The sequence below is a fragment of the Felis catus genome, chromosome A2 (genome assembly GCF_018350175.1).
Source record: "Felis catus isolate Fca126 chromosome A2, F.catus_Fca126_mat1.0, whole genome shotgun sequence".
Lineage (NCBI taxonomy): Eukaryota > Metazoa > Chordata > Mammalia > Carnivora > Felidae > Felis > Felis catus.
This window is the reverse complement of record NC_058369.1, coordinates 147966554-147992030: the sequence shown is the minus strand read 5'-3', so window position 1 is coordinate 147992030 and position 25477 is coordinate 147966554. Positions and strand designations below refer to the sequence as shown.

Below are 25477 nucleotides of genomic sequence, written 5' to 3'. Positions count from 1 at the left end.
GCATCATGACTTAGAGTTCATCGTCCCTCAGTAAAAAAAAAAGATGATTTCTTGATTCCTGGCCAGAGTTGCAACTCACCTTCTCCCCACCCGCTTCCTCCACATTCCCCTACCTTTTCTCTTTGAAATAAACCTCCTGCTCATTTAGCCTGAGTGGCTGCAATCAACCAGAGATTAGTGCCACCACCAATGTTAATAATATGCTAATATTTCATTAGGCAGGAGCCTCGGTGTGGTGCCCCGGTGCCCCCGTTTGATTTGCCTGTCAGCACGAGTGGTGTAAGCAAGGGAAACGACTGGGTAGCAGATATTAGACTCCCCGAGACCGTCTTCTGGATGAGACGCCCAGAAACAGGGAGGTGTGGACAGACCCCATGGGCGGAGCAGCCTGGAGTCCATGCAGGGCTCTGACCCCAGCTGTCACGGTCTCCCCTGGGCAGCTATGATGACCCTGACTTTCACCGTGTGTTGCAACTTTCTGTGTCACCCCCTTATTTCCTAGTCCCTATTTCAAAGGACGAAACAAGTGCCACTTAACGTTGTCAGATCTCAGTACTGCCCGAGATCTGACAGTCCTGTGCTGCACATTTTGTAGGAACGTAATACTTGCTGGTCGATCGGCAGTCTTGAATATGAGGTCTTACTGTAGTTTAGCATCTGTTGTATGGAGGTACCGGCCACTGGGAGATGCAACAAATAGAAATGTATTGTACTCGCCAGATTGAAGTAAGTAATTCAAAGCGCTGAAGTTTCAAGAGGCGAGTCAAACACATAGGAACGCTGTAACTATTACCAACAGTGAGAACAGCTACCAAAGCAATAAAACTTCAGGGCAGAAGGCAGGAGGTGAGGAGGAGGTGGGGGGCAGAGGGAGGGAAGCAAGCGATCCCTTGCTTGGTGCCATCCCGCTTCCTCACCCGCATCTCAGTAGGCCGGATGGAAGCCACAGGATGCGAGAGCCGGCAGAGTGTGGCCAAAGGGGACAGGGGACAGGTCTCTCCCAACCTCCCTTTCTGGCAACAGAGAGTGTGACTTGTGTTTATCAGACCACACTGCAGTTTTTCTCCTCTTTGGCTTGGGTTAGGTGACTCCTCTCCTGCTTCCTCCAGGTTACTCCAGCTAAGGAATGCATCTGTGTCTTTAAAACGCAGACCATCTAGTGTCTTTCCCTCCGTGAAGACTTTCTGAACACTTCCCTCTGCATAGACTCGGTGACGCCTCCCTGTGTCCCACATCAGACCCTGCCTGTCCTTGGGTTCCAGCACTGATAGCTCTCAGAGCACATGCTTGGTGGCAGGCCTGACTCCCCCACGAACCCACCAGAAAGCTGGCTTCTTGAGGGCAGAGGATGTATCCCCAGTTGTTAGCGTAGTGCCTGGTATGCAGTAGGCGCTCGGTGCAAGAAAGAGGGAGGGGAACACAAGGGGACAGATGAAGGGCTGTGAATGTGGGTTTCTAAGCATGCCGGCTCAGAGAGGAGAAATTAGCTACACTTCAACTGCTCAGCCCCAGTGCCTTCACCGCGTAGGGTCAAACTGTACTGTCAGGCAGGGAGGAAGGATGTGCTCTCTTCCGGGTCATACCGTGGATGGCAGAGAATAAGATACCAAGCCTGTATTCCAGGCTATTCTTTAAGGTTTGCCGATTGGATGTGCATTATATCCGGCATAGGGGGTGGACAGTGGAATAGAGTCAGAAACTCCACTTTATAGCACCCACACTGGCCGCCTCTGAGCCCAAGCCTTGTGCTGCCAGGGAAGGTTGTAGTCCTGCAGTCTTCAGGCTGGGCATCAAGCCCTCCCCAGTGCCCATCAACATTTTAGTCGTGGGTGGAGTAGTCAGCCTTGCTGGTCCTCAGTTTCCTGGCAGGTATGTTAGTGGGATAGGCTTTGCTTTTAAGAACAATCGGTTCTCAGCCTTTTCTCTTTCCCCAGAGAACTCTCCAGGCCACGCCACACCCCCTGCCCTCTCTTCCTGACCATCTGCCTCTTCCTTCCACACAGCCTACCCCTGCGGTTTTGGGTCAACATGATCAAGAACCCTCAGTTTGTGTTCGACATCCATAAGAACAGCATCACGGACGCCTGCCTCTCCGTGGTGGCCCAGACCTTCATGGACTCCTGCTCCACATCAGAGCACCGACTGGGCAAGGACTCCCCTTCCAACAAGCTGCTCTATGCCAAGGACATCCCCAGCTACAAGAACTGGGTGGAGAGGTGAGTGCTGGGCCCGGGAGCCAAGGTAGGACCCCTTGCTGAGCAGGCAACTGCCCTTGATTTGGGGTCCCCTCCCCTCCAAAATGGGCTGGTGCTCACAGACGGGTCATTCACAGAGCCCGATCCTGCAATTGGCAATACCCACACCCCCACGTCCCCAGTGGTATTGTCAGCTGAAACAAGACCCCGGGGAACCTGGCTGGACATAGCCTCTGTGCTCGGCTTCCCTGCATGGAGGGCCCCAGATCTTAATGGCCGAAACGCCTTCAGGCCCAGGAAGGAAATCCAGTTCCTGCTCTAACCCCCACCAAAAGAAAACAGAACAAACAAACAAACAAACAAACGCTCAAGGAACCAAATAACATCTTGGCACAGGAAGTCTGGAGTCCTCTACCCATCTGTCGCCGTCTATCCAGTAATCCTCTCTCCACATTCTGTGGGGATGTCGTTCTCATTCCGACACTTCTGACTGCCCCAGACCCTTGACCTTCACAAGATGAGCTCTTGATGCCCTGTGCCCTGCAGTGCTTTCTCAGCCATTGTAGCCGTGACCTTAACCATGGTCTCACACATTGTCCTGTGACTGGAGGGCCAGTTGTAAGCTGGGGAGCCCGTCTTCACGCAAAGCTAACTCATGGTAAAGAACGTTAATGGTGTGTTTGGGCCAATTGGCTCCAGGTAGCAAACACCTGAGCTAGGCAACCAGCCAAAGCCTTATTTATTTATTCATCACCGTAGTCCTGTGTCCAAGAGGATAGGATTAGAACCTCATTTTCTGCCCATGGAAGCGAAGAAATATACATTCAGAAAGGCCAAGATGAGAGGTGATCCCCAAACTCAACTAACTCCTACTTTTGTACCATCAGTGATGCTTCTAGTCGGGGCCTCTGCCAACCTCTGTGGTGCCTCTTTGTGAATTCAACAAGGTGCCCTTTCCTACCAGAGGATGTAACTCCAAGCCAGGGTGCATGGTTTGTTGAATGATGGACTGGTTGTCAGCCCAAGCTCCTTTGTGCAGTGAACAGCCTGCACAACTCCGCAGGGCAGTCCTGATTTTAGAGTCCCTTTCTCTCGTTACCATGAAGCTCAGATTTGGTGCCTTTATTAAGAGTAAAAGATGCCAGAAATTGTTCTTGACTTAGTAACTGAAGACAAAATGAACAGTATCATTTCACCCATGGGAAAGAGTCTCCATCTTCATACTTGAAAATTGCCTTCCCTTGTAAAGAGGGACTAAGAGAGAGTGGAGTCTTGGCCACCTCAGCAACATAGTTCTGCTAGAAAGCATTGAGTTTTGTTTTTCCTCTCCCCTCTGTTCTTTGATATCCTCCCTACCCCTTCCTGCTGATGCATGGGCTGGGCATCAGTCTTGGCCGTCAAAGAGAGAGAGCTCTCGTGTCCTTGTATCTCTTGATGTCTGAGTCACTAGGAGAGGCTCTCAGCTCCCTCCACATAGATGGTGGCCCATTCTTCTGACGACAGAGCTGCCAGGAACAAGCCCTCCTCTATGGTCACCGGCCCCTCAGCAAAGATAGAGGGGAGAGAGGCAACAGCGGGGCTCTGGTTATCTCAACACGGGTCACGGCGCTAGGACCTCAGGCGGGGAGCGAGGAAGCAGGGGTGTGGAGGGCTGGAGGCGTTTATGAAACACCTGCAGAGAGGACCCTCCCCAGGACACGGCTAGCTAGTCAGAGGTGAGAATAACGCATGCGCGGGGCTAACGGTCTTCCTTCCGCCTGGTGCTAAATGAAATTTGTGCCACGCAGCTGCTACAGGTCATGAGTAACCCCAGTCCATTTGGTTATTTTTAGGAGTGGCTTGATGGTTTCCATTCCTTATCCCGCCAGTTTCTTAGCAACCGGTGGTACTCTAGGGAGAGTCATCTCTCACTAGCTTGAGATCCCACCCAACCCCTTTCTCCTCTCATTCTGGGATGAAGTACAGGGACGGAGGGATCGGGAGACACAGCGTGAGCAGGTCTGGAGATCAAGTCTAGAGTGCTTCTTCACTTGGTGACGGATGGATGAACTCCACTGTCACTCGCGAGGAGCCTGGCCTCCGAGGTTGTCTGCCTGCCGGAAGGTGAAGTCGAGCAGCACAGAACTCACTCGGGGTGCGCAGCAAGCCTGGTCTCCCACCTTGGCCCACCACAGGCACCGGCAGCATGCAGTTCAGAGGAACGACGGTAGAACCCAGCCTCTCATGGCCGGCGCTTACCCACAATGCTATTGGCTGGCAGCTCCCACTGCACACTCCCAGTCTTTGCCGCCTCCGTCCAAGTATGCGGGCTTTTGCTTATGGCCACATCTAGAGAAAGGGCAAAGGACCTCCTGGCCCCCGGTAGCCATCTTAAAGATGCTACACTCCTTAAAGAGCTACACTCTTTAGATGGCCCCCGTTGGCATCTTAAACCGCTACACTCCTCTTAAAGAGTCACCGTGAACAGTGTGTCGTGACCAGTTATGTTTCCTATTTCATTAGCAGTAGCAGTAAAATTTGCATGTCGGGGGGGGGGGGTGATTTCCTCTCTGCTTAAATTGGAGGAGGCTCAAGGTTATTCCTGTGGCCGCGTTAGCCTTTCTCGCCTGCCCTCAAGGCTTTGCAGGTAGGGCTGAGCGGAGCGGAATCGCAGCCGACCTGCTCAGAACCGGACTGGGGTGTGCCACACATTTCAGGGCCATCTGTCACATGTGTCACAGTGTGAAAAAGGTTAAGAATTTTGAATATTTAAAAATGCCTCTTAGGAAGCCATCCATTCAAAACATAAAACGGTGACAGTTCACCCTGGGAGCAATACCAGAGGTGAAGTATAGACATTTCATTAACTTATTCATCAGTCCATGGGTCAAACATTTACGGTCTCCATCAGAAGCGTATGGGGCACTCGGGATATATTACACTTGATCCTTCCCTTGTGGCTCTCGTGGTCAAGGAGGACACACAGACAGGCCCTCGGCAAACCCCGTGGAGCTGTGATCATGCGGCTGGGGGAGTGAGAGCCTGATTCTGCTGGGCCTGGAGAGGTCCGTGAGAGGTTCTCAGAGATGAAGATTTCTGTGCGGGGCCTTCAGGCTCTAGATGTTTCTCATATCTACACCTTCATCCTCGAGGTGTTTGGAGGGATGACAAAACTTTGTTCTTCTAAGAGTTCAGGGCATTAGAGACCACCTTCTTGATCACTGGAACCATCCAAAGGCAGAGATGAGACACCCACCATCACTCACTGGGCCCATCCCCTAGAAACCAACAGATAGACCGCTACAGATGGGCTGACAGCGAGACATTCAACATTCCAGGGCCCTGTCCTTTTTGACAGCTCCCCAACGACCCATAAGGGTACTGGCATCCCATCTGATGTGAACAAACTCAGCAAAGAAAGCTGAGTAGGGCCAGTGGTGGGACCCAGACCTCGTCAGCAGGCCGGGCCTTGGCCAGCTGGGAGCGGGGGTGGTCTTGGGGGACTTTCCAAGCGTCAGTCCCTTTTGAAGGGGCTCACCTGCAGGCAGAAATCCCATGGGAGGAAGTTCAAGTACAGGAGCCCAGGCTGACCTCTCCCTTCCTCACTGCAAACCTGCTGATAAGAATACTTGTTTGAAGCTCATGACTATGGGGCATAATTGCATTCTTCACAATCAATAAGCCTTCTCAGTGGCGGAGCCCGGCGCAAAGGCCAGCCCAGCGGGAGCTGAGAAGGAAGCAATTGCCCACACAGCTGGGGAATCCAGGGCAAGGTCATTACTGGGCTCAAGGGGTGCTGGCAAGGCCAGGGAGAGAGGTGGGGCACAGCCCTGGATGGAAGCGAAGAGAGGTCAAGGCAGGGTCACATGCCTTGTTGGGTGGATGGTCCCGGCTAGCACCAGGCAAGGCTGGGGTCAAGACCCAGGCACAGTGTTAGCTGGACCACAAACGCCACACTCATCTGGGAAATCGAGCTGTCCGGGGCCACTCAGCTCAGCTGTTCAGTACTTGCTGAAGATGAAGACATGTGGTTGGTCCATTCAGGGGCTAGTGTGTGGCCTCAGATGTGCACTGGTCCAATCCAGTGCCCTCCGCATGTAGGCAACAGAGGAGAGACTGGGCCACTCTGTGCAGAAAGGACCTCACTGTTAGAATAACACAAAGCCATCCGGGTGGCTCACCACCCATTTCTTCAGGTGAGAAGGTTGGAGCCCCTGCCCTCGCCCCACTCCGCTCCCAACCCCTCCCTCCCTCTCTTTCTCACACACAGACACATTTGTAAATATTCTCTTTGGAGAAATGGACTGGGCTTCTGGCACACACCAAGGCAAGCCATGTTAAAGGGACAGAGTGTTGGGCGTCTGCTGTTTGCGGTGGAGACAGTGGTCCCTAACTTGGACCCACAGGAGGCATCTCAGGGTGCAGGGTGCAGGACAGACCATCCATCTACCTGTGAGAAGTATCAGAAATGGCAGGAGTCTTTGCTTCTGAAGACAGTCATGTCCTGTCAGTGAGGACCTGGGTTTTTCATCCCGGTCAGTCTCTCTGACCATCTACTGGTGACAGAGTATAACTGTCGGGAGGAAGCTCTGGACCCAGGCAGGTTAGCAGAGATGCGCCTGGTTGCTGGCCGTGGAGAAGCCAGGGAGGTCCTCTGTTCATGGTTTTCCCCAAAATGACCTGATGACATAGCCCTTGACCCCACAAACACATGTACCTCGGCAAGTGTGAAGAGACAATGGTGCATAGCTCCTTAGGAGGGGCGGGGGTGGGAACCGTCACTGAAACCCCTAGGTCTCCACCATAAAATGGAGCATTGGCATTTATTGCCTTCCAGAAATAGTGTCAATGAGTCGAGTCTCTCGCTGGAACGTTTATACCTGGAATGTCATTAAATCACCCAGAACCCTGAGGAATCTGAGGATGTTTATGGGGTGGACCGCAGGTCTGGAAGAGAGTGGGCTCATCTGGGATGGAGTGAAGGAACCAAATTGCACCAGGACAGGGAACGGAGGGCACTGAATGTGAGAAGCGGTGGGGGGGGGGGGGGTTGGGAGCCACCCACACTAGACGAAGGTTGTGAAGGATGAAGTCCAGGTAAGGCAGGGGGCAGGCCGGCCTCCTCTGAGGCCGCAGGCTCCTCTGAGAAAGGTCATTCCATTACACTCTTGTCCCCAGGCCCAGACCTCCCGCCAAAATGCAATCAGCTCAACAAAGCAGTTGGCGAGCGTGTCTGTGTGTGGCTGGCTTTCTGAGGTCAGAGGAGGCCCCCTCCGACCGGCTCCCTCCCTTGCCAGCGTGCTCTGCTTTCATCTCCCTCCCTCTGCCTCCCTCGGAAGGTTTCCAGAATGAACGACGGGTCTGCGGTCACAGCAAGGCCGTGGCTTGGGGCAGGGTGGCCATCACCGCCCTCACTGGCCCGGGAATGCTCTGGCAGGAGATTGAACTGTCATCCCACTGCGAGCCTCTGAGCGTGATGGCTTGAGGAACACAAGAGTGCCACGTGTGCTGGGCTGTCCCCGAACTCCTCGGCCTGGACTGGGGGAGGTGGAGGTGTGGGCATGGCAGAGGATCTATGGATTCATGGTCTCGGTGCACTGAGGGATTCGGGCCAGGGTGAGACTGTACCAGAGCCCCCGAAGATGCCACTACACTTGCCTGGTCAAGCCCAGTTCTGGGACTGCCCAGGGCCTGTCATTGGTACCTGCACCGACACAGCTCGCCAGTGCCCCACGTGCCTCAGCCTGGTCCCTGCAACCCCCCCCCCCACCAGTGGTCCCATCACCCTCCTCTGTTCTAGATGCTCAGGCTTGCTTTCACTGGCTCCGAAGCCGTAAGCATTCAGCTGCAGGCCGAGCTGGGATGACCAAGACTCCTGGGTGCTCCCCCGCTGCCCTGATGGCTCCCTGCTTTTGTAGGTCCCTGGCCCCTTTTATGTGGCCCACAGTGAGCAGGCAGCTGGGGAGGGGGGTATAGCTGTCTCTGGGGGGCACCGGGGCCCTTCTCTTCCTCATTAGGAAGCCGCACCACTCCCCTCTGGCGGAGAGGTTGGGGTTTGCCGCATAAAATGTCAAATTGCAGAAATTAAAAATGTAAATGCTGGCATCTAATTAGCCCGTTGACAGCAGCACACAGCTGCAAGTGACAGTGACTGATTGCCTTCTGCCAGCCTCTCTCCCCAAGCAGCCCCCGGCCCCGCCCTTCTCCCGGGTAACCCCCCAGAGAGGGGAGGGCATCGAGGCAGAGCAACTGCTTCGAAGAGCCTTTGGGCACTGGGGGGGGGGGGGGGGCAGCCCTTGTGTCTGTGGGAGGAGGTGTCAGAAGGACACCAGAGACACACTGGACCACACTTTGGTGGCCGGGAGCAAGGCCCATGCAGGAGACGGCTCCTCCGTAGTCCTGTTCCACCCCAGTTCACCCTCTGCCCAGGTCTGGGCCACATCCCTTCCCTCTGCGCCCCCCGCACCCAGAGCTGTAGAGGGGCTCTCCGGGGCCAGCCCCTGAAGCACACGCGGGAGAGAGCCCACCAGGTCCCCAGGGGATCACGCACAGGCATCCACTGGCCCCAGTGCTGGGAGGATCCATCTGTCCTCGACTCTTGCATGCACGGCTCCAGCTCCTTTCTTCCGCACTCCCTTCCCTGGTAGGTATTACTCGGACATCGGGAAGATGCCGGCCATCAGCGACCAGGACATGAACGCATACCTGGCCGAGCAGTCCCGGATGCACATGAATGAGTTCAACGCCATGAGCGCACTCTCGGAGATCTTCTCCTACGTGGGCAAGTACAGCGAGGAGGTGAGCCCACCCTGCCCGGCGCCTGCCGGGAAGGACAGGGAAGCTACGGAAAAATCCCCGCCTGTGGCAATCTCTATGCACAAGAGCACAGGAACCCCAGGCCACGCTCTGTGTCTGCTGGGGAAGCTGTCTGTCGCCCTGGATTTGGGGGCTCTGTGCCACAGATGGGGATCGTAGGAATGCCCCATTCTGTAAATTCCGCATCAATCCTGTTCTCAGATACTTAAAGCGTCTGTTTCTTTCCTTTTCTTTTTAAAATTCTTATTTCTCCCCTGCTTGTCCCTCCTTTTATTTTTCCCTTTTCGCTCTCTGATCTAATCCTCTTTAAACAAGCAGTTTCCACTCTCGTGGCAGGCTGAATGGTATGGTATGGTGGGATAGGACAGGACAGGACGGGACAGGACGGGACAGGATCAGAACAGACCAGATACAGAGCAGAGTGGAATGGCGTCTATTTTACTTGCTGTGTTCCCCAGGTGGAAAACCTCACCTAGGGTCATTGCCACTGCAGACACGGCCTTCCTGGCCAGTACAGAGGTGCTTCCAGATTTCTTAGTCATGCAGGCTTGGCCCAAGTGGGTTCAGAATCCAGGCTCCCTCTGTCTGAGCAGCAGCATAACCACCTTCTCCTTGAGCAGAAGGTAGTAACAGGAGGTAAAGCCAGTGCCCCCCTTCTCTGCCTCCTCTCTATCTCGTCACTGAGAGAGGGTCTAGGAACCCCAGGCTAAGGAGGGAGCCCCAGCAGGCCACGGGCAGCATAGTGCTGTGAACGCCAAGTGCAGGGGAAGCCAGCCGTGAGTCCCTTAGGGGAGGGACCGAGACTGCAGGCCATTGCTGGTCTGTGGCAAAGTTTTCACCTGTCCGTGGCCACGTGAGAGAAGTAAGGACAATGCGGAGTGTGTTAGGGTGGGAGTGTAACGGCCTCATCTTGGAAGGACTGCTCTTTAGTCTACAAGGACACTCATCTGCTCGTGGTATGAAAATGTCCCATCCTCGTGAAATGCTGGTGCCAGTAACTGGCAGTTCTTGGCCAGCTAAGAAGTTGGCAATTCCATCTTGGTCTCCCCCATTAAAACTGCATTAAGTGGGCCAAGAAATCCAAGGCTCTAGGAGCCTCCCTTCGAGCCTTCACCCTCCTCCGCCTCCCTGCCCCTCAGCCCCAGCACCGGCACAAGCATGCCTGTTTGTCTCACGCACCCCTTGTGGAGCAGACTTTGTGGGAAGGGCACACGCGTGTGTTCTGTGACTCTGTCCTCTGCACTGGGGCAGCCCACGCAGGGACCAATAGTTCCCCCATTTTACAGATGAGGCAGTGAGGGTTCAGAGAGGTGACATGTTTTGCCCCAGATCACCTCGCTAGAAACTCGTTATTCAATCCCGTATCTCCTGAGTCTGAGTCATATTCTAACACATTTTCCATCGTGTTCCACAGTTGCTCACCGTCACTGTCCTCAACCAACCATCTGATCTCAGAAAAGGCTTTGGCAGACTTTGTCATGAGGTGCTGATGACCAGGAAAGCTTGAGATAGGGCTCTTTGAAGGATATTTGTTTGATAATGCACAGTAAAGCCAAACGACTTTCTAAATGTGGGACGTGGGGCTTCGTGATGCTGATAAGGAAGATGTTACTTTTTTTGGATGAAGGGTGGGATTTCTTAATATCTGTGAGGTCCCATTCCCCAGAGACACAGGGCACCGGACTTTACAGGGGTCACTTGTTAACCTGCAGGTCACTGGCGCATCTTTGCACAGGTGTCTTCGGCCCACTGCCAGCTGTCTTCCGTGGACAGTGAAGTGCACACATTTATTCAGACATGCTGATGTAGGTGCTGACACCCTGAGCTCACTGACACAGGGCTACCCACACACTGCACCCCGCACCCGCGTTAGCCAGGCTGCCTGCTGACCCAGCAACGTTCCGTGTGCATCTGCACATACACATGGCTTCCCAAGCCTGACCACACCCGCCCTAAGAATGGGAACGTGAACGCACAGACTCGTAACCCCCCTGTTCTTGGCCCTTCAACAGATCCTCGGACCTCTGGACCATGACGACCAGTGTGGGAAGCAGAAACTGGCCTACAAACTAGAACAAGTCATAACCCTCATGAGCTTAGACAGCTGAGAACCGTCCTTCCAGGGCCCCTGGGGGGAGGGACACACCAAGCCGTGCCTCAGTCTAGATTATCATCTTTACCAAGTGCAAGTTCCGACTGGCGTCAGCAGCATCCCCTGAGCAGCGCTGTCTCTCTCTCCGCCTCTTTGCGTCTCTCCCTTCTCCCTGCATCCCTTCTCTCTCAGTTGCTCTGCCAACACGACCGAACCACACCGCCACCCCTCAGTTAGTCCAGGATGGCCAGGCTCAGGCGAGGGGCCCAGCCAGAAGATACCAGAGGGGCTCTCTTTACCGGGTGAGCCCAGGCATCAGCAGCGGGGCCCGAAAGATGGCCGAGGAGCCGCGGAGAGAGGACGTTCCTGTGCTGCTGCTCCCCGCCCCGCACGCTGGGCCGGACCTTGGTCTAGGGAAGAGGCAATGAGCTCAGTATTATCTTCACTGGGAAGACATCACCTGGCTCTCTCCCTTCTCACATTTCCACCTCCAGGGGGTCCGTCCGTGTGTGGCTCTGTTGTAACTGTGAGAAAGGCCACAGCTCCTGCATGGCCAGAGTGGGGGCAGGGGTGAGGAGCTGGGAGGTGCTTTTCAAGCTGCCTCTCACTTGTGTTGGTGTCCCGAGGCTTCCTTGTCCCCTTCCGGTCTTCTTGGAGCCCTTCCCAGTGCTCCTAGGGACCTGCCTGTCCCATCTCCTCCCCTGTCTGTGGAAAGCCAGACAGGAGAAACAGCAGTTACCTTCCACGATGGAGAGCCTCCAGACCTTCTGGTCTGGCTCAAAGGGGCAGAAGCGTAACATGGAGGGGGAGAAAGGGAAAGAGAGTTGCATCCACCCTGGAAGCAGAATTTGTTGTTTTTCATTCACCCCCCCCCCCAAGTGCAAGTGAAGCACGCCCGTGGTCATGGGTCTAATCGATTGCCAGGTCTTCGATGCTGTCCAGAGAAAGCACCTGCATCCTCCTCGGTTGGCGCTCATCAAGGGTCAATGTAAAATGCAGAGTACATCCAGGAGATTCTACCTCCAGCCGCCTTTATGGCTCCATCCTCACCACCCTTCCTGAGAACTCTAGAGAATGCTGGGGCAGAGAGCCGAGCCCCCGCCCCCCTGCAGAGCCTGGTGCCATTGCTATGCAGATGACTTTGTCATTCCACTATCCAGACCTCCTTGGCAATGACTCCTTCAACATCCTCTGTCTCCTCAGTCACTGCCCTTCCTCACCTCCTCCCTATTCATTATGGAAAGAATCACACTCAAGCACAGCCTCATGGAGACAAACCAAAATGCCAGCCAAACTCAGCCCCCAGCTTGCCATGTCCGGGACGGACCGAGAACTCTAGCTGAAGGACGTGGCCAGCAGCGACAGAAGAGATATACAGTGGACCTCAGCCCTGGCGTCTGTTTCTCCATCTGTCCCTCCATCTCTGGATGGATCATTTCAGCTTGTCAGGCAAATGTGTGCTGAGACATGGGTGAGCAGGGGCTGTGGTAAGAGACGGTCTAATAGAGGGTCATGGAAACCTTAATCCTGAAGGGACCTTAGATGCCATCTGACCCAGTTTCCCACCATAAACAAGATTCTCTCCTGGCAGCCTTGGTGGCTAGTTGTACACCACTCTGGGAGACAAGAAGCATCATCTAAGGTGTTATGGGTGAGGGTTCCAGTCTTGCCTTCACTCCCCGAGCATCAGACGTTATTCCCTGCAATCCACTCAAAATGAGCCCCCATTGGAAAGAGGAAGGAACCGCTCCATTTCTGGCAAAGTCTATGGAGCACCCTGTACTTTTAAGAACGCTAGCCCCTTTGGGTCTGAATATGTGTGCATGTGTGAGTGTGTGTGGGCACGCGTGGGTGTGTCTGCCCCAGAGGTAGGCAGAGAGCTCAGAAGGATTCCTTGTCCTATGTAGGGGACTGTGAAGTGTTTCCCTTCTCCACCCTTGCTCATTCATCACAGCTTCAGGACATTTCAACGCTAGCTTTCCATGCTGAGCACGGGTGGATGGAAGGAGAGCCACCTGTCTGTAGGAAACCAGGGCGGTCACTGGCCGAAAGCGGCCTGGACTTGACTAGAGGCTGGGTGGAGGTGACCCACAGCAGGGCATTATGTGGCGTCAAGGAGGACAAATGGGAACAAAACACAAGTAGCCTAACAACAGGAAGGGGAGGATGGGGATGAGACACACGCCAAGGGGGGAAAATAACCAAAGGTTTGACAGATAAAGTGCCAGGTGAGGAGCGTGGGATTTCTACCCTTGACCATTTTATTTCCTCCCAAGAAGCCACGGGCCCTGGCCGGAAAGCAAGCACGTGGGAGGCAGGCAGAGGAGGCTCCACGGCCACTGAGATGTATTTGCACACATGAGGGGTTGGGGAGGTGAGAGACACAAACCTATTTAACAGATTTGCTGAATGCGAGCGAGTGTATGTGTGAGCGCATGTATGAGTGTGTTTGATTTATTTTTTAAGTTTTGCACAGTTAGAAAAAAATGAACAGGCAGACAAGAAGACTGTTATCATGGTTCTGCTGAAGCTTTTATTTTTTACCGGATTATTATTATTGTTGTTATCGTTCCTTTGTCGGTACAGAACTTCCCCCCTGACCCCCGCCATGTTTTGTCACAAGAGAAACTTCAAAACCCTCAGAGAAACCTCAATGTCAGGGAAGAAAGAGGAGAGGACAGTCTCCTGGCTCTCCTCCTTTCTCCCAGAAGAGGGTTTGAGGACAGATTTTACCTTAATTGTTGGCGGGGGGCAGGTGTGGGTCGCTGCTGGTGTTTTGTTTGCCGAAGCCTCTGCAGCCTGCTCGGGCTGGAGAGAGAGGCTAGACTCACCCAGAGCTGCAACCTGTCTTGCCCACAAAAATTCTCTTTCCTTTCGCTGTTTGTTTTCCATTTCTTCCGTTTGGATTCATGGTGCATGTGTGATACGTTTCAAAGTACAGACAAGGCAGCATTGTCAAAAAGCTGTCCTTGCCTCCCCCATGTTCTTTCCGGAACTCCCCTTGGGATCCCCGATCTCCTCCTGGCAGGCCAGAGACCCCGAGAGCTGCCCGGTGGGACATGTGGGCCAGCACACCGCAGAGAAGGGAGCTGGGCAGACTGGTCCGGTGGAAGGGAGCCCCCTCGAGGCCTCCCCCCCCCCTCCCCGTGACAGTGAATTTCCAGGGTCATAACTCTGTTTAAGGTGGAATCTTTATCTAACTCCTTGAGTCCCAGGCAGAGAGGAAGAGAGACAAGGCCCATCTCCTCTCACCTCTCCCTTCAACCACCTCCTGCACCCTCCACCCCTGAGATGGTGCTGGGAGATCCCACAGTCAGAATAACTGACATGGGTTAGGTGGGGATTTTGAATGTAGAAGGGAGATGGGCTGAAGGCTGGTAGTGGTAGGAGGTGGGAGCTTGGTGGGGTCCCGAACTGAAAAGGACGGATGGATAGAAGCTGAGAAAGACAGCTGCAGGCAGGTCACTCCTCTCGCGGGGCATGAGTCTCCCCACGTGTGGGCTTTGCCATCCTTTGTCCTTCCACAGAAGGAGAGACCCCCACATCTCTCGGTAACTGCAGGCGGTACCACTAAGTGAAGTTGGCTATGGTGTCAGTTAATTCCTCAGGAAAATATTTTTTTCTTGCCTTCTTTCAATGTGGTCTGAATTTGGGGACCGAGGACAACCTGAGTGTGTTCACAGGCCAAAGTAGGCTCACACCCCCAGGGCGCCCTAGACCCTCCCTCTCGGGAGCCGGTGGGCTGGCGGGTCAGGCCCCGGATGCTTGAGCAGGGCTACGGTCGAGAGAGAAGTCATTTTCAGTAATCCCAAAGTGAAGCAGACTGTCCAGGACTGTGCCAGGCAGAAGCGGGAGTCGCCGACAGGTAAGGTCGCTGACCTGCTCCGCTCGGGCCCCCGTCTCACCCCGCCCCCTGCCAGCCCTGGGCTAATGTCAAGGTACTGTCCCAGCACCCCACTTCCCCCTGCCCGAGGTCCTTGTGCTCATGTCCCTCTTGCATGTCTGGCTTCTGAGGGTGTCCCTCCCCTGCAGAGGGGAGTGTGTCCCCTCATCCCCCTCACCTGCAGTCTCTGCCCCAAGGCCATGCATCCACTCTTACCCGGAGCCTCCGACCTCACAGCCCAGCACCCCTTCCCCTGCACCACCCTGGGGAGGCCCTAGGCCCCTCACACCCTTTTGACAATGCCTCCATGAGTAGTTGGGGGTCTGGCCCTGGGGACCCCCAGCAGAGGAGCCACAAGCAATGATTTCCCAAGCACCCTCCAGTCCAAGAGGCAAGTCCTGCTGATGTTTCCAGAGCCCTTAACAACCTGTTAAGATGGGGCTCGCTTTGACCTAATAGGTAAAACCCTATTTTCCATCTGTCTCCGTTCTTAGGAATAAGGGGACACTGCCTTTGGCTTCATGGGATGTAAAGTCAAATACTTAACCTAGCGAAGGTTAAGCTTAATTATTCATCAAGAACAAACTTTCCCACCTCTCACAGAGCAAGGAGGAAGGGGAAGAGGCAGGGAGGCCCAGAGACACCCCTTCAGGGATGTCCCAACAGGCAGTCCCAGCGAGAGTCTGAAAGGCCTCCGAAAGGCATTCCTGGGAAGGACTAACCCCCAGGCACCAGAGCCCCCAAGAGAAGACCCTACCCTGGGCGGATCCTGGCTCCTTCGTGGCCTTTCTCCTTGCTCCTAGTTCACATCAAGGCCCTCCCGTCAGCCCCCCATGCCTCCAGTCAGCTCCCAGGACAGGTGACAGAGGGCCCTTGACCCCTCAGCCCCTCCTTGTTTCTTTATTCTGTATGTGGGCTGTTTATTTGGGGTTTGAGGTTGGTAATTTTGTCTGTATATGTTTGAGATTAAGGAGGGAGCCCAGGTGTGGGTGAAAAGTCCAAATTGCTGGAAGGAAGAAACAAGACTCTTCACCTGTGACTTGCAGGGATGAAGAGAGCCACAGGGCTGGGGGTGGGAGGGGCTCCCTGTTGTTAGAAAATGGATCCAAATAGTTCCCAGATGTGGACACGCCAGTCCTGGGGAAGCTGATACTCTTGGTGCTTCCCCTGCACCTCTGATAGCTGGGGCCTGCAATGCTACCCCTCCTCCACCTGCCTCCTGCCACCTCACCCCTACAGGTGTGGCAAACGAGAGCCTTTAAGGAGCAGGAAGCTGAGGTATGGCCACAGGTGACATTGGAGAGGCAGCTCCAGAGGCTGGGACACCATGAGCCTCTGAGAGTAGGGGGCCCTCCGCTGGAAAACTTATAAAGAACATTTCTCCCATTCAGAAAGGAGTCTCTGTAGTAAAAATTTCAGACTTTCAAAAGCGACCTTTTTTTTTAACTACAAATCTTTGCTCCCCGATAAAAATTGTGGGGTTTGTGTTTAGTAGGGGGGAGTATCCAACTTTATAAAATAGGATTTTTTTGGTTGTAGAAGTAATCATACTCATTAGAGTCTCAAATTCCTTGAGTAGACTGGTGACAACCCCCAAAGCAAAGCTAAATGAAACAAAAGCCCTAATAAATGAAAAGAGGTGTCTGTCTGTATTGGCAGAGATAGTGAGGTGGGTGGGGGGCTCTGTGCCCTCAGCTGGGTGCACCCCACCTTCCCTTCTCCTCACCCCCTTTCGCTTTGTCCAATCTTGGCTCTCTGGGCTGCCCCTGGTGTGGCTGAGTCCCGTGCGGGTCCCATCAGCTTCCCTCAAACCGTAGGGACACCCTGTTAAGGATCGGTCATGGAGGGATGAAGTCCCTTCCCCTGAGAATGCAAATGCCCATGGCAGATAGGCACGGTCTATGAAGCTCATCTTCCACCATTTTTTTTTTAAATCTGGAATTAGAACATCTTTTGTTAGTATCTTTGATCTTATGACTCAAGCACATTTTGGAAGGGCTCCCTTCCAAGAGTGGAATTCAAAACAGAGGATATGGCTAAAGAGCAACACAAAGGACGCTTAATAAAGTGAGACCGTGTACCAAACAGGACTGCTGGATGCAAGTCAGGCCCACGACCAAGATGGGATACGTGTCTCGTGTGTTCTCCTTCCTTCTCCCTTCCCTGATGTTCTCCCCAGCTGTTGGCTCGTTCAACCTTCCGTTCTTTAAGAAGAAAAGCTAGTTTACCTCAAAGAATCTTGTTTCCATTTGGAAACCAATGACTTTGTGTTCTAGAGTAGATGACCCTCCCCTCCATCACTCCTTGCCTGGGTCTGGTGTGCTTGAGGCCTGAGGTCCTTGCTTAGTCGTGTGATGGCTACGTTGACCAAGAACAAGAGCCCCAGGCCCTGAGATAGACAGGAAGGGTTGGGTGCTGCTGGCCTTCTCCCCACCTTAGCTGGTAAGGACCAGCCTATCTCTGCCAGCAGGGTCCTGCCAAGTCACCATTGTAACCAGCAACTCCAGGGTACCACCAACAGAGAACGGCTCCATGAGCCGAGGTGCAGGGGAAGCGGAGTCTGGCCTGGTCACACAACCCAGAGTCAAGTCAAATACTAGAGGGAAGAGGAGAACAGGAAAGAATGAATGGGTGGTTTGAGGAACAGGCAGAGGCCTTTGAGTCTCAGAGAGAGGCTGCTGAAGGAGGTAGGGCGGGCCATTCCTGCTCCAGTCACCCCCTTCCAGCCCCGCCCCACCTCTGTTTCCATAAAGCTCCCACCTTGAACACTGACCCTTTGTTAGAACAAAGCAAAACATATCTTTAGACAACAGTGTTACAATGAGCCTCAAAGATAGGTGGATGAAATCTTTTAGAGGAAGAGGGTCTTCTGGTTTTGATTTAAAAAAAAAAAAAAGAGTATCCTAGCAAGATTTAAAAAAAAAAAGATTTAAAAAGTAAAGTTTTTAAAAAGGAAACCTATGCTATTTAAATTGGAGCCCAGTTGTAACTTGGTAAAGGCAAGCTTCTGTACCTTTGTTATAATTAATTGTATACCTGTGTATGTAAATATAAGGCATTCCTATTTTGCAGTTCAGAACAAAAAAAAAACCTATTTGTAATATAGAATAAAGTTTATTAAAAAATAATAAAAATGCAGTTTGGGATTTGGGTCTTTCTTCATGTGTCTGGCTGGAAGGGGGGAGAGGGGAAAGCTGGCCATAAATAGGCCTCCATGGTGCACAGATATGGAAGCGTCCCTCTCCAGCTCCATGATGTCTAAACTCAACCACCAGAGGTCAATTCTTCCACTTAAGGCTCTGGCTTCGGTTACAAAGCAGCTGTCTCTGGAGGTGATAGTCCTCCCAGCAAAGGAGAGCAAGCATACTTCCAGCCAGTGCTGTCCGCACACATCACTTCCACACGAAGCCGGATCAGCCTCTGAATCCTTCCCAACACAGCCCTCCAGGCACGCACGACTGACCCGCTCGATAGAGTTGGTGCCGGAGAGAACACGAGTTGCCATCCCTGCTTTAAGTCTTCTTAGGCCAGCTACACCTTAGCATACGTGATTGTATCAGTCTCTCTGTCCCCGAGCGTTCTGATAGAGGGTAGAAATCCTGACCCCAGTGGTGCCCCTAGTGTAGAAGTAGGACAGGGGGAGAAAGAGAATGGGAGGCGTGGCGGTGGGGGCAGGGAGCAGGGAAGAGGCGGCCGTCTGCCCCCCACCCACGTCCCTCTGTGGTCCAGGCTGGCGTCCAGGCGGCAGCGCGAGGGGGAAAGGGAAGCGCAAGCAGACGGGGCGGTGTGGGCCCCAGTCTGGGCCCGGGGACTCTGTGTCCTCTGCTGTATGTTCAACTGGCCGCCCTCGGGCAGATGCTTTTGCCTCTCTGAGCCTCACCCAGGTCAGCAGACAGAGAAGGTTGAGCTCCACGTCTCCACCATTCTTACCATTCAAGGTGAAAACCAGAGAAGAGAACAGGAAGAGGATGAGGAAGGAAAGGAAACATGGAAGGGGGGAGAGTAAGTGAGGAGGAGAGGTGGGAGAAGTAAGACCCTAAGCACTCAACAGCAAATCCTGCCTTCCCCCGTCTCCCTGCTGCCCCTGCGCCCCCGCCCCTGCAGCCCCTCAGCTCCTCCAGCCTTCCAAGCAGAGCCCCCAGAGTGTGAGGGCGGGAAGTTCACCAACATGGGACCTCTGACTTGGTGCCAAGTCCGCAAGTCCTGGCTTGCCTCACAGAACTCTCCCACCTTCCAGAAGAGACCCCCTCCTGAGGTAAGAGGGAGCTGCTAAGGGGCCGGCACAGCTCCACAGTGGGACCAAAACACTATCACCTCTGGGAGACACCTCCTATAGCCGGCGACCAATGACGGGCACCTTCAACCTGGGGACCGTGAGGGAACAGATGACAGCTAGGAGGGAGAGCGGGAATTAGCGGCCCCAAGACCAGCCCAGACTGCACGGATTGAGATCGGAGTGGTGGTTTTTGTCTTTCAGTAGGTCCAACTGACGAGGAAAGTGTATTTCTCCCTTTTCCTACATCATGAGGCAGGCTGTGGCAGGGACGATGGTTTAGTGTGAAAGTTCCAATCAGATTCCACACACGATCAAGTTCCTGCCACGTCCGCAGACTCCTTTACCTGTATGACCTCATACTTTATCACAAGCAACCACCATGACCTTGAGCAGACCGCTTCTCCGTGATTTGGTTTCCTTATCCATGACCTGAAGACACTTCTAGCTGTTCTACGAAACCCAGGAGATGGGGCGGGGGGGGGGGGGGGGGGGGAAGGCCGATTTAGATAACAAAAGTGAAAAAAGACCCTGAGCGCCACGAAGGGTCACATGTGCGTGCATGCGGTATTGTTATTAGCCATAAAAATGATACTGTACAAACAAAAGAGTGGATCCAGCCTGGGGCCTCAATAACAAATTGAGAATAGATGCCGTATTTCTCGGCTCAGGCTGCTGTCACAGAATACCAGACTGGGGGGCTTAAACCACAGGCATTTATTTTCTCACAGTTCCGAAGGCTGGAAGTCCAAGATTAACGTGCCGGGATTGGTTTCTAGTGAGACCTCTCTCTCAGGCTTGCACAGAACTACCCTCTGTGTCCTCACATATAGCCTTTCGTCGTGTGTGCATGGAGAGAGATCTCAGCTGTCTCTTTTCATCAGGTTAGGGCCCCACTCTGTGGCCTCCCTTAACCTTAATTACCTCCCTAGAGGCCCTACCCCCAAAATTCAGTCACATTGAAGGTTAGGGCTGAATTGGGGGCGGGGGGGACACAATTCATTCTGTAACAGTGCCTTATTGATTCATTGCCAAAAAGTAAGTAACATCTTATGAAAAGGGACATGTGTGTACTTTGATTGTTAGACTGTAAGACTGTTGAAGGCAGAGACCATATCAGCCGAATGTATGTTACCCAAGCTTAGCAAGCGTCCAGCACAGAGCGAGTGCTCAGTAAATCACGAATGGGTGGCGGGAGGAACGCGGGCAGTGGGACTGGCAGAAAGCAGTCGGCCACAAAGCTGGTCACTTGGTCGTCTCCCCACCCAACTACTATGCCACTATTATTTTCCGCATCAGGCCACATCCTCTTCCATGAATATTTTCTCTCTAGGAAACGAATTCCTTGCCTCGCAGCCAGCGGCTTATCTTTTGCAGGTGTAGAGAGCCAGGCGCTGTGGTCAAGCACTCTCCCGGGGTTGGTAGGGCTGCTGTTGGCCCGAGCAGAATAAGTGGAGGCAGGGGCAGGTCACTTGCACACCAATCACTTTCTCCAAACCTGTCCTGCTTTCCTTACAACAAAACTCATACCCTGAACACTGCCCCCAAGCCTGCAGGGCTACAGGGAGTATGTGCTAAAGGTGAGGCAGGTGTACGAGGCTGGGCCGTGCATAGGTGATAGGATTGTGTCACTGTTCAGCAATAGCCGCCCTCCCTCCCTGAGTGAGCATGACGGCTTCCCACCCCCTTGACGGCAGGCTGGCCAAGTCACTTGCTCTGGGCCATGGCACATGAGCACTCGTGATATGCTACCTGCGGTGCTCCATCAGCCTGGACCGTGAGGACGATGACAACATAGAGCCGAAATACTCGATGACTGTGCTGGCCATGTAGCACGAGTGGAAAATACACCTTTGCTGTTTTAAGTCGTTGAGGTGGGAAGGATATTTGTTACCGCAGCATGACAGACGATCCTGACTGCCACAGGGTACCAGAAATTTCATCTGACCAGTAGGTAGCCCCTTAGTTAATAGCTGATATATGAAATCTCACCATCCACCTATAGAGAATTATTCTTTTGACCTAAGTCTGTGTTTTTTTTTTTTTTTCAAGACGTTGTTAGCTATTTATACTCAATGTGACTTACTGTGTGGAAATTCCTAATTTTCCTGAGCTGGATTTTTGGGCAGGCGGGGGAAGAAGGGGAAGACTCAGAAAATGAAAGAGCAAATCTATAGAGAACAGCAGAAAAGGCAGTGGAGGGGAAGGAGGCTATCGGGAGAGAGAAATGAGGAGGATTAAGACGATCCGGAAGGACAGCCTTCGGCCAGCTCTGTGCCAGAAACTGCCTGGTGCTCACCCAGCCGCCTGCAGTGGTGAAGGGTTTTCAGCCTCAGGTAGAGGTCACAGCACTCACACCCCACACTGCCCTACGAAGCTGTATTTGCCATCTAGGGATGAATCCAACCAAGGTCGTTTTAAAGCATAACGTACAGTTTTCTATATACGGTAAAACCTTGTACCGCAAGTAACTTGTTCTGCGAGTGTCCCGCAACAGAGCAAGCCTTTCTGATCAATTTTAACTTGATGAACAAGTGAAGTCTTGCCATAGGAGTAGTACATGACGTCAAACGCCACATGATCACAACTGAGCCAATGGTTCTGGAAATTCGCTTTGAAATACAAGTGCTTTGGATCACAAGCATGTTTCCGGAATGAATTATGCTCAGAAACCAAGGTTTTACTGTACTTGGATTTTCAACAATGGTCCACTTCCAGGAAAGCAGGGAACTTGTCCTCACTACGAGGCACAGGCCATGTTCTCAACACAAGTCCCACTCAAGATGGCAAGCCACCCTTAGGAGGCCACAAAGAACAATGTCTCACGATGCCTAGAAAGGCCCATCCACACACAGATGCTGGCTTTCCTCAGCAGCACCTACCGCTGCCTGGTACTAAGGCCTGGTGGCCCCTCTAAAATGCAGGCAGGGGAGCAACTCGTGCCCCCAACCGAAGAGGGCCATTCTTGCCCTTGCTCCACATTGGAGCACATACCTGGACCACTGCTTCCCCATCTTCTCCCAAGTCCCCAGCCATTTCCTGACTAAGCCTGCCTAACTCTAATGGGCAAGGGCAGGACCTGGGGGGACAGGAAGCAGGGGGATCATGGAGGGGAAGCTGGCCAGTCACCAGGGATGCCTCCACCCCATTCACCTGGAGCACATCCTGTTGCCTGCACTAAAAGGACCAGAACCCCCACCCCCCACCCCCAGCCCCGACCTTGAGTGCCAGCCTCCATTGCCCCTAACTCCACACTAATTCTCATTCTTTCTTCTTCTGTAGTTTGCCTCTGCGGGTGACACAGGCTAATATGCCACGAACTCAGAACTGGATGAGCACACCCGTCCACACTGCTGTGACGTCAATCCCCTTCCTAATCCCCCCTTTTGCAGCCTGCACACCGTCTCTACCTAGAGTAATAGTGAGACACTGCCCACCCGTGTCCAGCCGTGTTACCCTGCGTGAATTCCTAACCGGCTCCACATCCTGGTCTCATCTGTAAGGACGAGAAACAAATAACACTTTCCTCCCAGAAGATCAAGTGAGGCAAGGATTACAAAGCTCTCAGAGCAAGCCCTGACATCTCACAAGTTTTTAGTGGATGGTAGTTTTTCCGGTACCGAGTGACAGCCTTCTTGAGGAAAAGCCCACATGTTCTCCCTCTGGCCCCAGCTTCTGGGACAGCATATGGTGGTCACTCTAAAAACGTTTGTGAAATAAATGAACAGAGAGGGTCGAGTCAGCGCCAGGATGTTGCAAATGCCCAAATCCTGAAATGCAAGCCGAGATAAAAGCTTCGCAATAAAGTATAGACATGAATAATTAAAAATGGTAAGTGCCTGTGGTTCCCACAAAAGCAGAGCTTGAGACAGGGGCTTGCGAGCAGGTGGCTTATTTGGGGAAAGTGGTCCTGAGAAACAGAAGTGGAGGTCGGGGGAGGAGGACAAGCCAGTGCAACGCTGTGTCACCAAGCCAGTCCCCGCCGTGGGCAGCAAGACTCTGTCTCGCTGGGCGCCCTCAGAACAGAACGTGTCCACTGGCTGTCCATTCCCCGCTGCTCAGAGGCCGCCAGAGGGGCCGTTTATCCCCGCGGACTCCTAGATCTGCATCTGGAAGAATGGCTACGCGGGTCCCCCCAGTGACTCCAGGGACGGGAGCAGAGGGGCGCTCACGAAGGATGCTGGGTGGATGCAGCGTCCGTCCCTAACGCAGGTGTGGTCTGGCTACCGTGCAAGCCACCTCGTTGCTGTGGCAACAGCTGGGGTTGAAAGGTGGGTCAAGAGCGTACAAGGTGGAGCACGAGGAAGTCTCCAGCACCATACAGAGCCCTTTAAAGCCCTTAATAATTCTACAAAGGCAAGATTAAAGTCATTTCGAGAAGTATTTTCTCCGTAAGGGCCCTCGCTTTTCTTCTACCTCTTCGCTTTTCTATTGCTTCCATCACCAGCTACAGGCCTTGCCTTTGTGCCTCCTTTCCATTATTCACCACAAAACCAAGTTTTATTCCACCTCGAAAGCTGTCACATGTGTGAGACAGGGAAAAAGCCTCCAAGCAACAGGAGACCCGATGGGATGTCGGATGTGAGGGCTGGACTCGCCCGCTGGCTCTGTGACTCATCAAACTCGCAGGTGACTTTTCAGAGGGACTTGTTGCTAATTTAACCTTCCCGGCACCTTCCGCCTTGCTCCTGTGCGTTACACAATTAGCACCTTATCCCCGATGGCTGCAGCTCTAATTGCCTGTAATGTGACACTCAGCACCTTATTTTCACAGATCAATGCTGATACGGACCTGATAATTTTATTCCCTAAAAATTTTTATTCCCTAAAAAAAAATAGGGAACCCAGAAGGTGGTTCCCTACCTTCTTTTCTACTTCCTCATCTCAATGCATAGACCAGGTGTTACATTTCTTTTATTCTGAGTTGAACACTGGATACATAGTAATAAGATAAGTGCCCACTGTTTTCTCTAAAAAAAAAAAAAAAAAAAAAAAAGCCGCAAGATTGAGTACGTCAAGAAGCACATGTGATGAAACCAAACTGATCCTGAAGATGAGGGTTCAAAATGACCAAAGCCTTCTGTATTCTATAAAAAAAAAAAATTGACTTGGGGTGCCTGTGTGGCTCAGTGGTTAAGCGTCCAACTTGGGCTCAGGTCATGATCTCATGGTTCGTGAGTTCGAGCCCCGTGTTGGGCTCTGTGCTGACAGCTCAGAGCCTGTAACCTGCTTCCAATTCTGTGTCTTCCTCTCTCTCTGCCCCTCCCTCCCTCCCTCATGCTCTGTCTCTCTCTCTCCAAAATAAATGAACATTAAAAATAATAAAATAAAATATAACGACTTTAAGAAAGGTAGTGCTAAGGGGTGCCTGGGTGGCTCAGTTGGATGACAACTTTGGCTCAGGTCATGGTCTCGTAGTTCGTGGGTTCAAGCCCCACCTCAGGCTCTCTGCTGTCAGCACTGAGCCTACCTCAGATCCTCTCTCCCCTCTTTCCGTCCCTCCCCCACTTGTGCGCACGTGCTCTCTCTCTCTCAAAAATAAAATATTTTATGGGAATGCAAGCTGGTGCAGCCACTCTGGAAAACAGTATGGAGGTTCCTCAAAAAACTAAAAATAGAACTACCCTGCGACCCAGCAATTGCACTACTAGGTATTTATCCAAGAGATACAGGTATGCTGTTTTGAAGGGGCACATGCACCCCCATGTTAATAGCAGCACTATCAACAATAGCCAAAGTATTGAAAGAGCCCAAATGTCCATCGATTGATGAATGGATAAAGAAGATGTGGTACACACACACACACACACACACACACACACACACACAATGGAGTATTACTCAGCAATCAAAAAGAATGAAATCTTGCCATTTGCAACTACGTGGATGGAACTGGAGGGTGTTATGCTAAGTGAAATTAGAGAAAGACAAAAATCATATGACTTCCCTCATACGAGGACTTTGAGAGACAAAACAGATGAACATAAGGGAAGGGAAACAAAAATAATATAAAACCAGGGAGGGGGACAAGACACAAGAGACTCTTAAATATGGAGAACAAACTGAGGGTTATTGGAGGGGTTGGGGGAGGGGGGATGGGCTAAATGGGTAAGGGGCACTAAGGAATCTACTCCTGAAATCATTGTTCCACTATATGCTAACTAATTTGGATGTAAATTGAAAAAAAATAAAAAATAAAACAAGTTAAAAAAATAAAATATTTTAAAAACAGAAAGAAA

General features: G+C 52.6%; 1 protein-coding gene across 6 annotated transcripts in view; it reads left to right on the top strand.

Annotated features, from left to right (window-relative positions):
• PLXNA4 (plexin A4) overlaps positions 1–18103 on the top strand; it is a 594729-nt gene extending 576626 nt beyond the window's left edge. For all 6 annotated transcript variants that reach the window (XM_045052764.1, XM_045052766.1, XM_045052767.1 and 3 more), the window contains 3 exons: positions 2004–2216; positions 8822–8972; positions 11003–18103. In XM_045052764.1, coding sequence (XP_044908699.1) covers positions 2004–2216; positions 8822–8972; positions 11003–11098 — 460 coding nt within the window. In that variant the 3' untranslated portion in view covers positions 11099–18103. The remainder of the gene's footprint in view (positions 1–2003; positions 2217–8821; positions 8973–11002) is intronic.
• The last annotated feature ends 7374 nt before the right edge of the window (positions 18104–25477 follow it).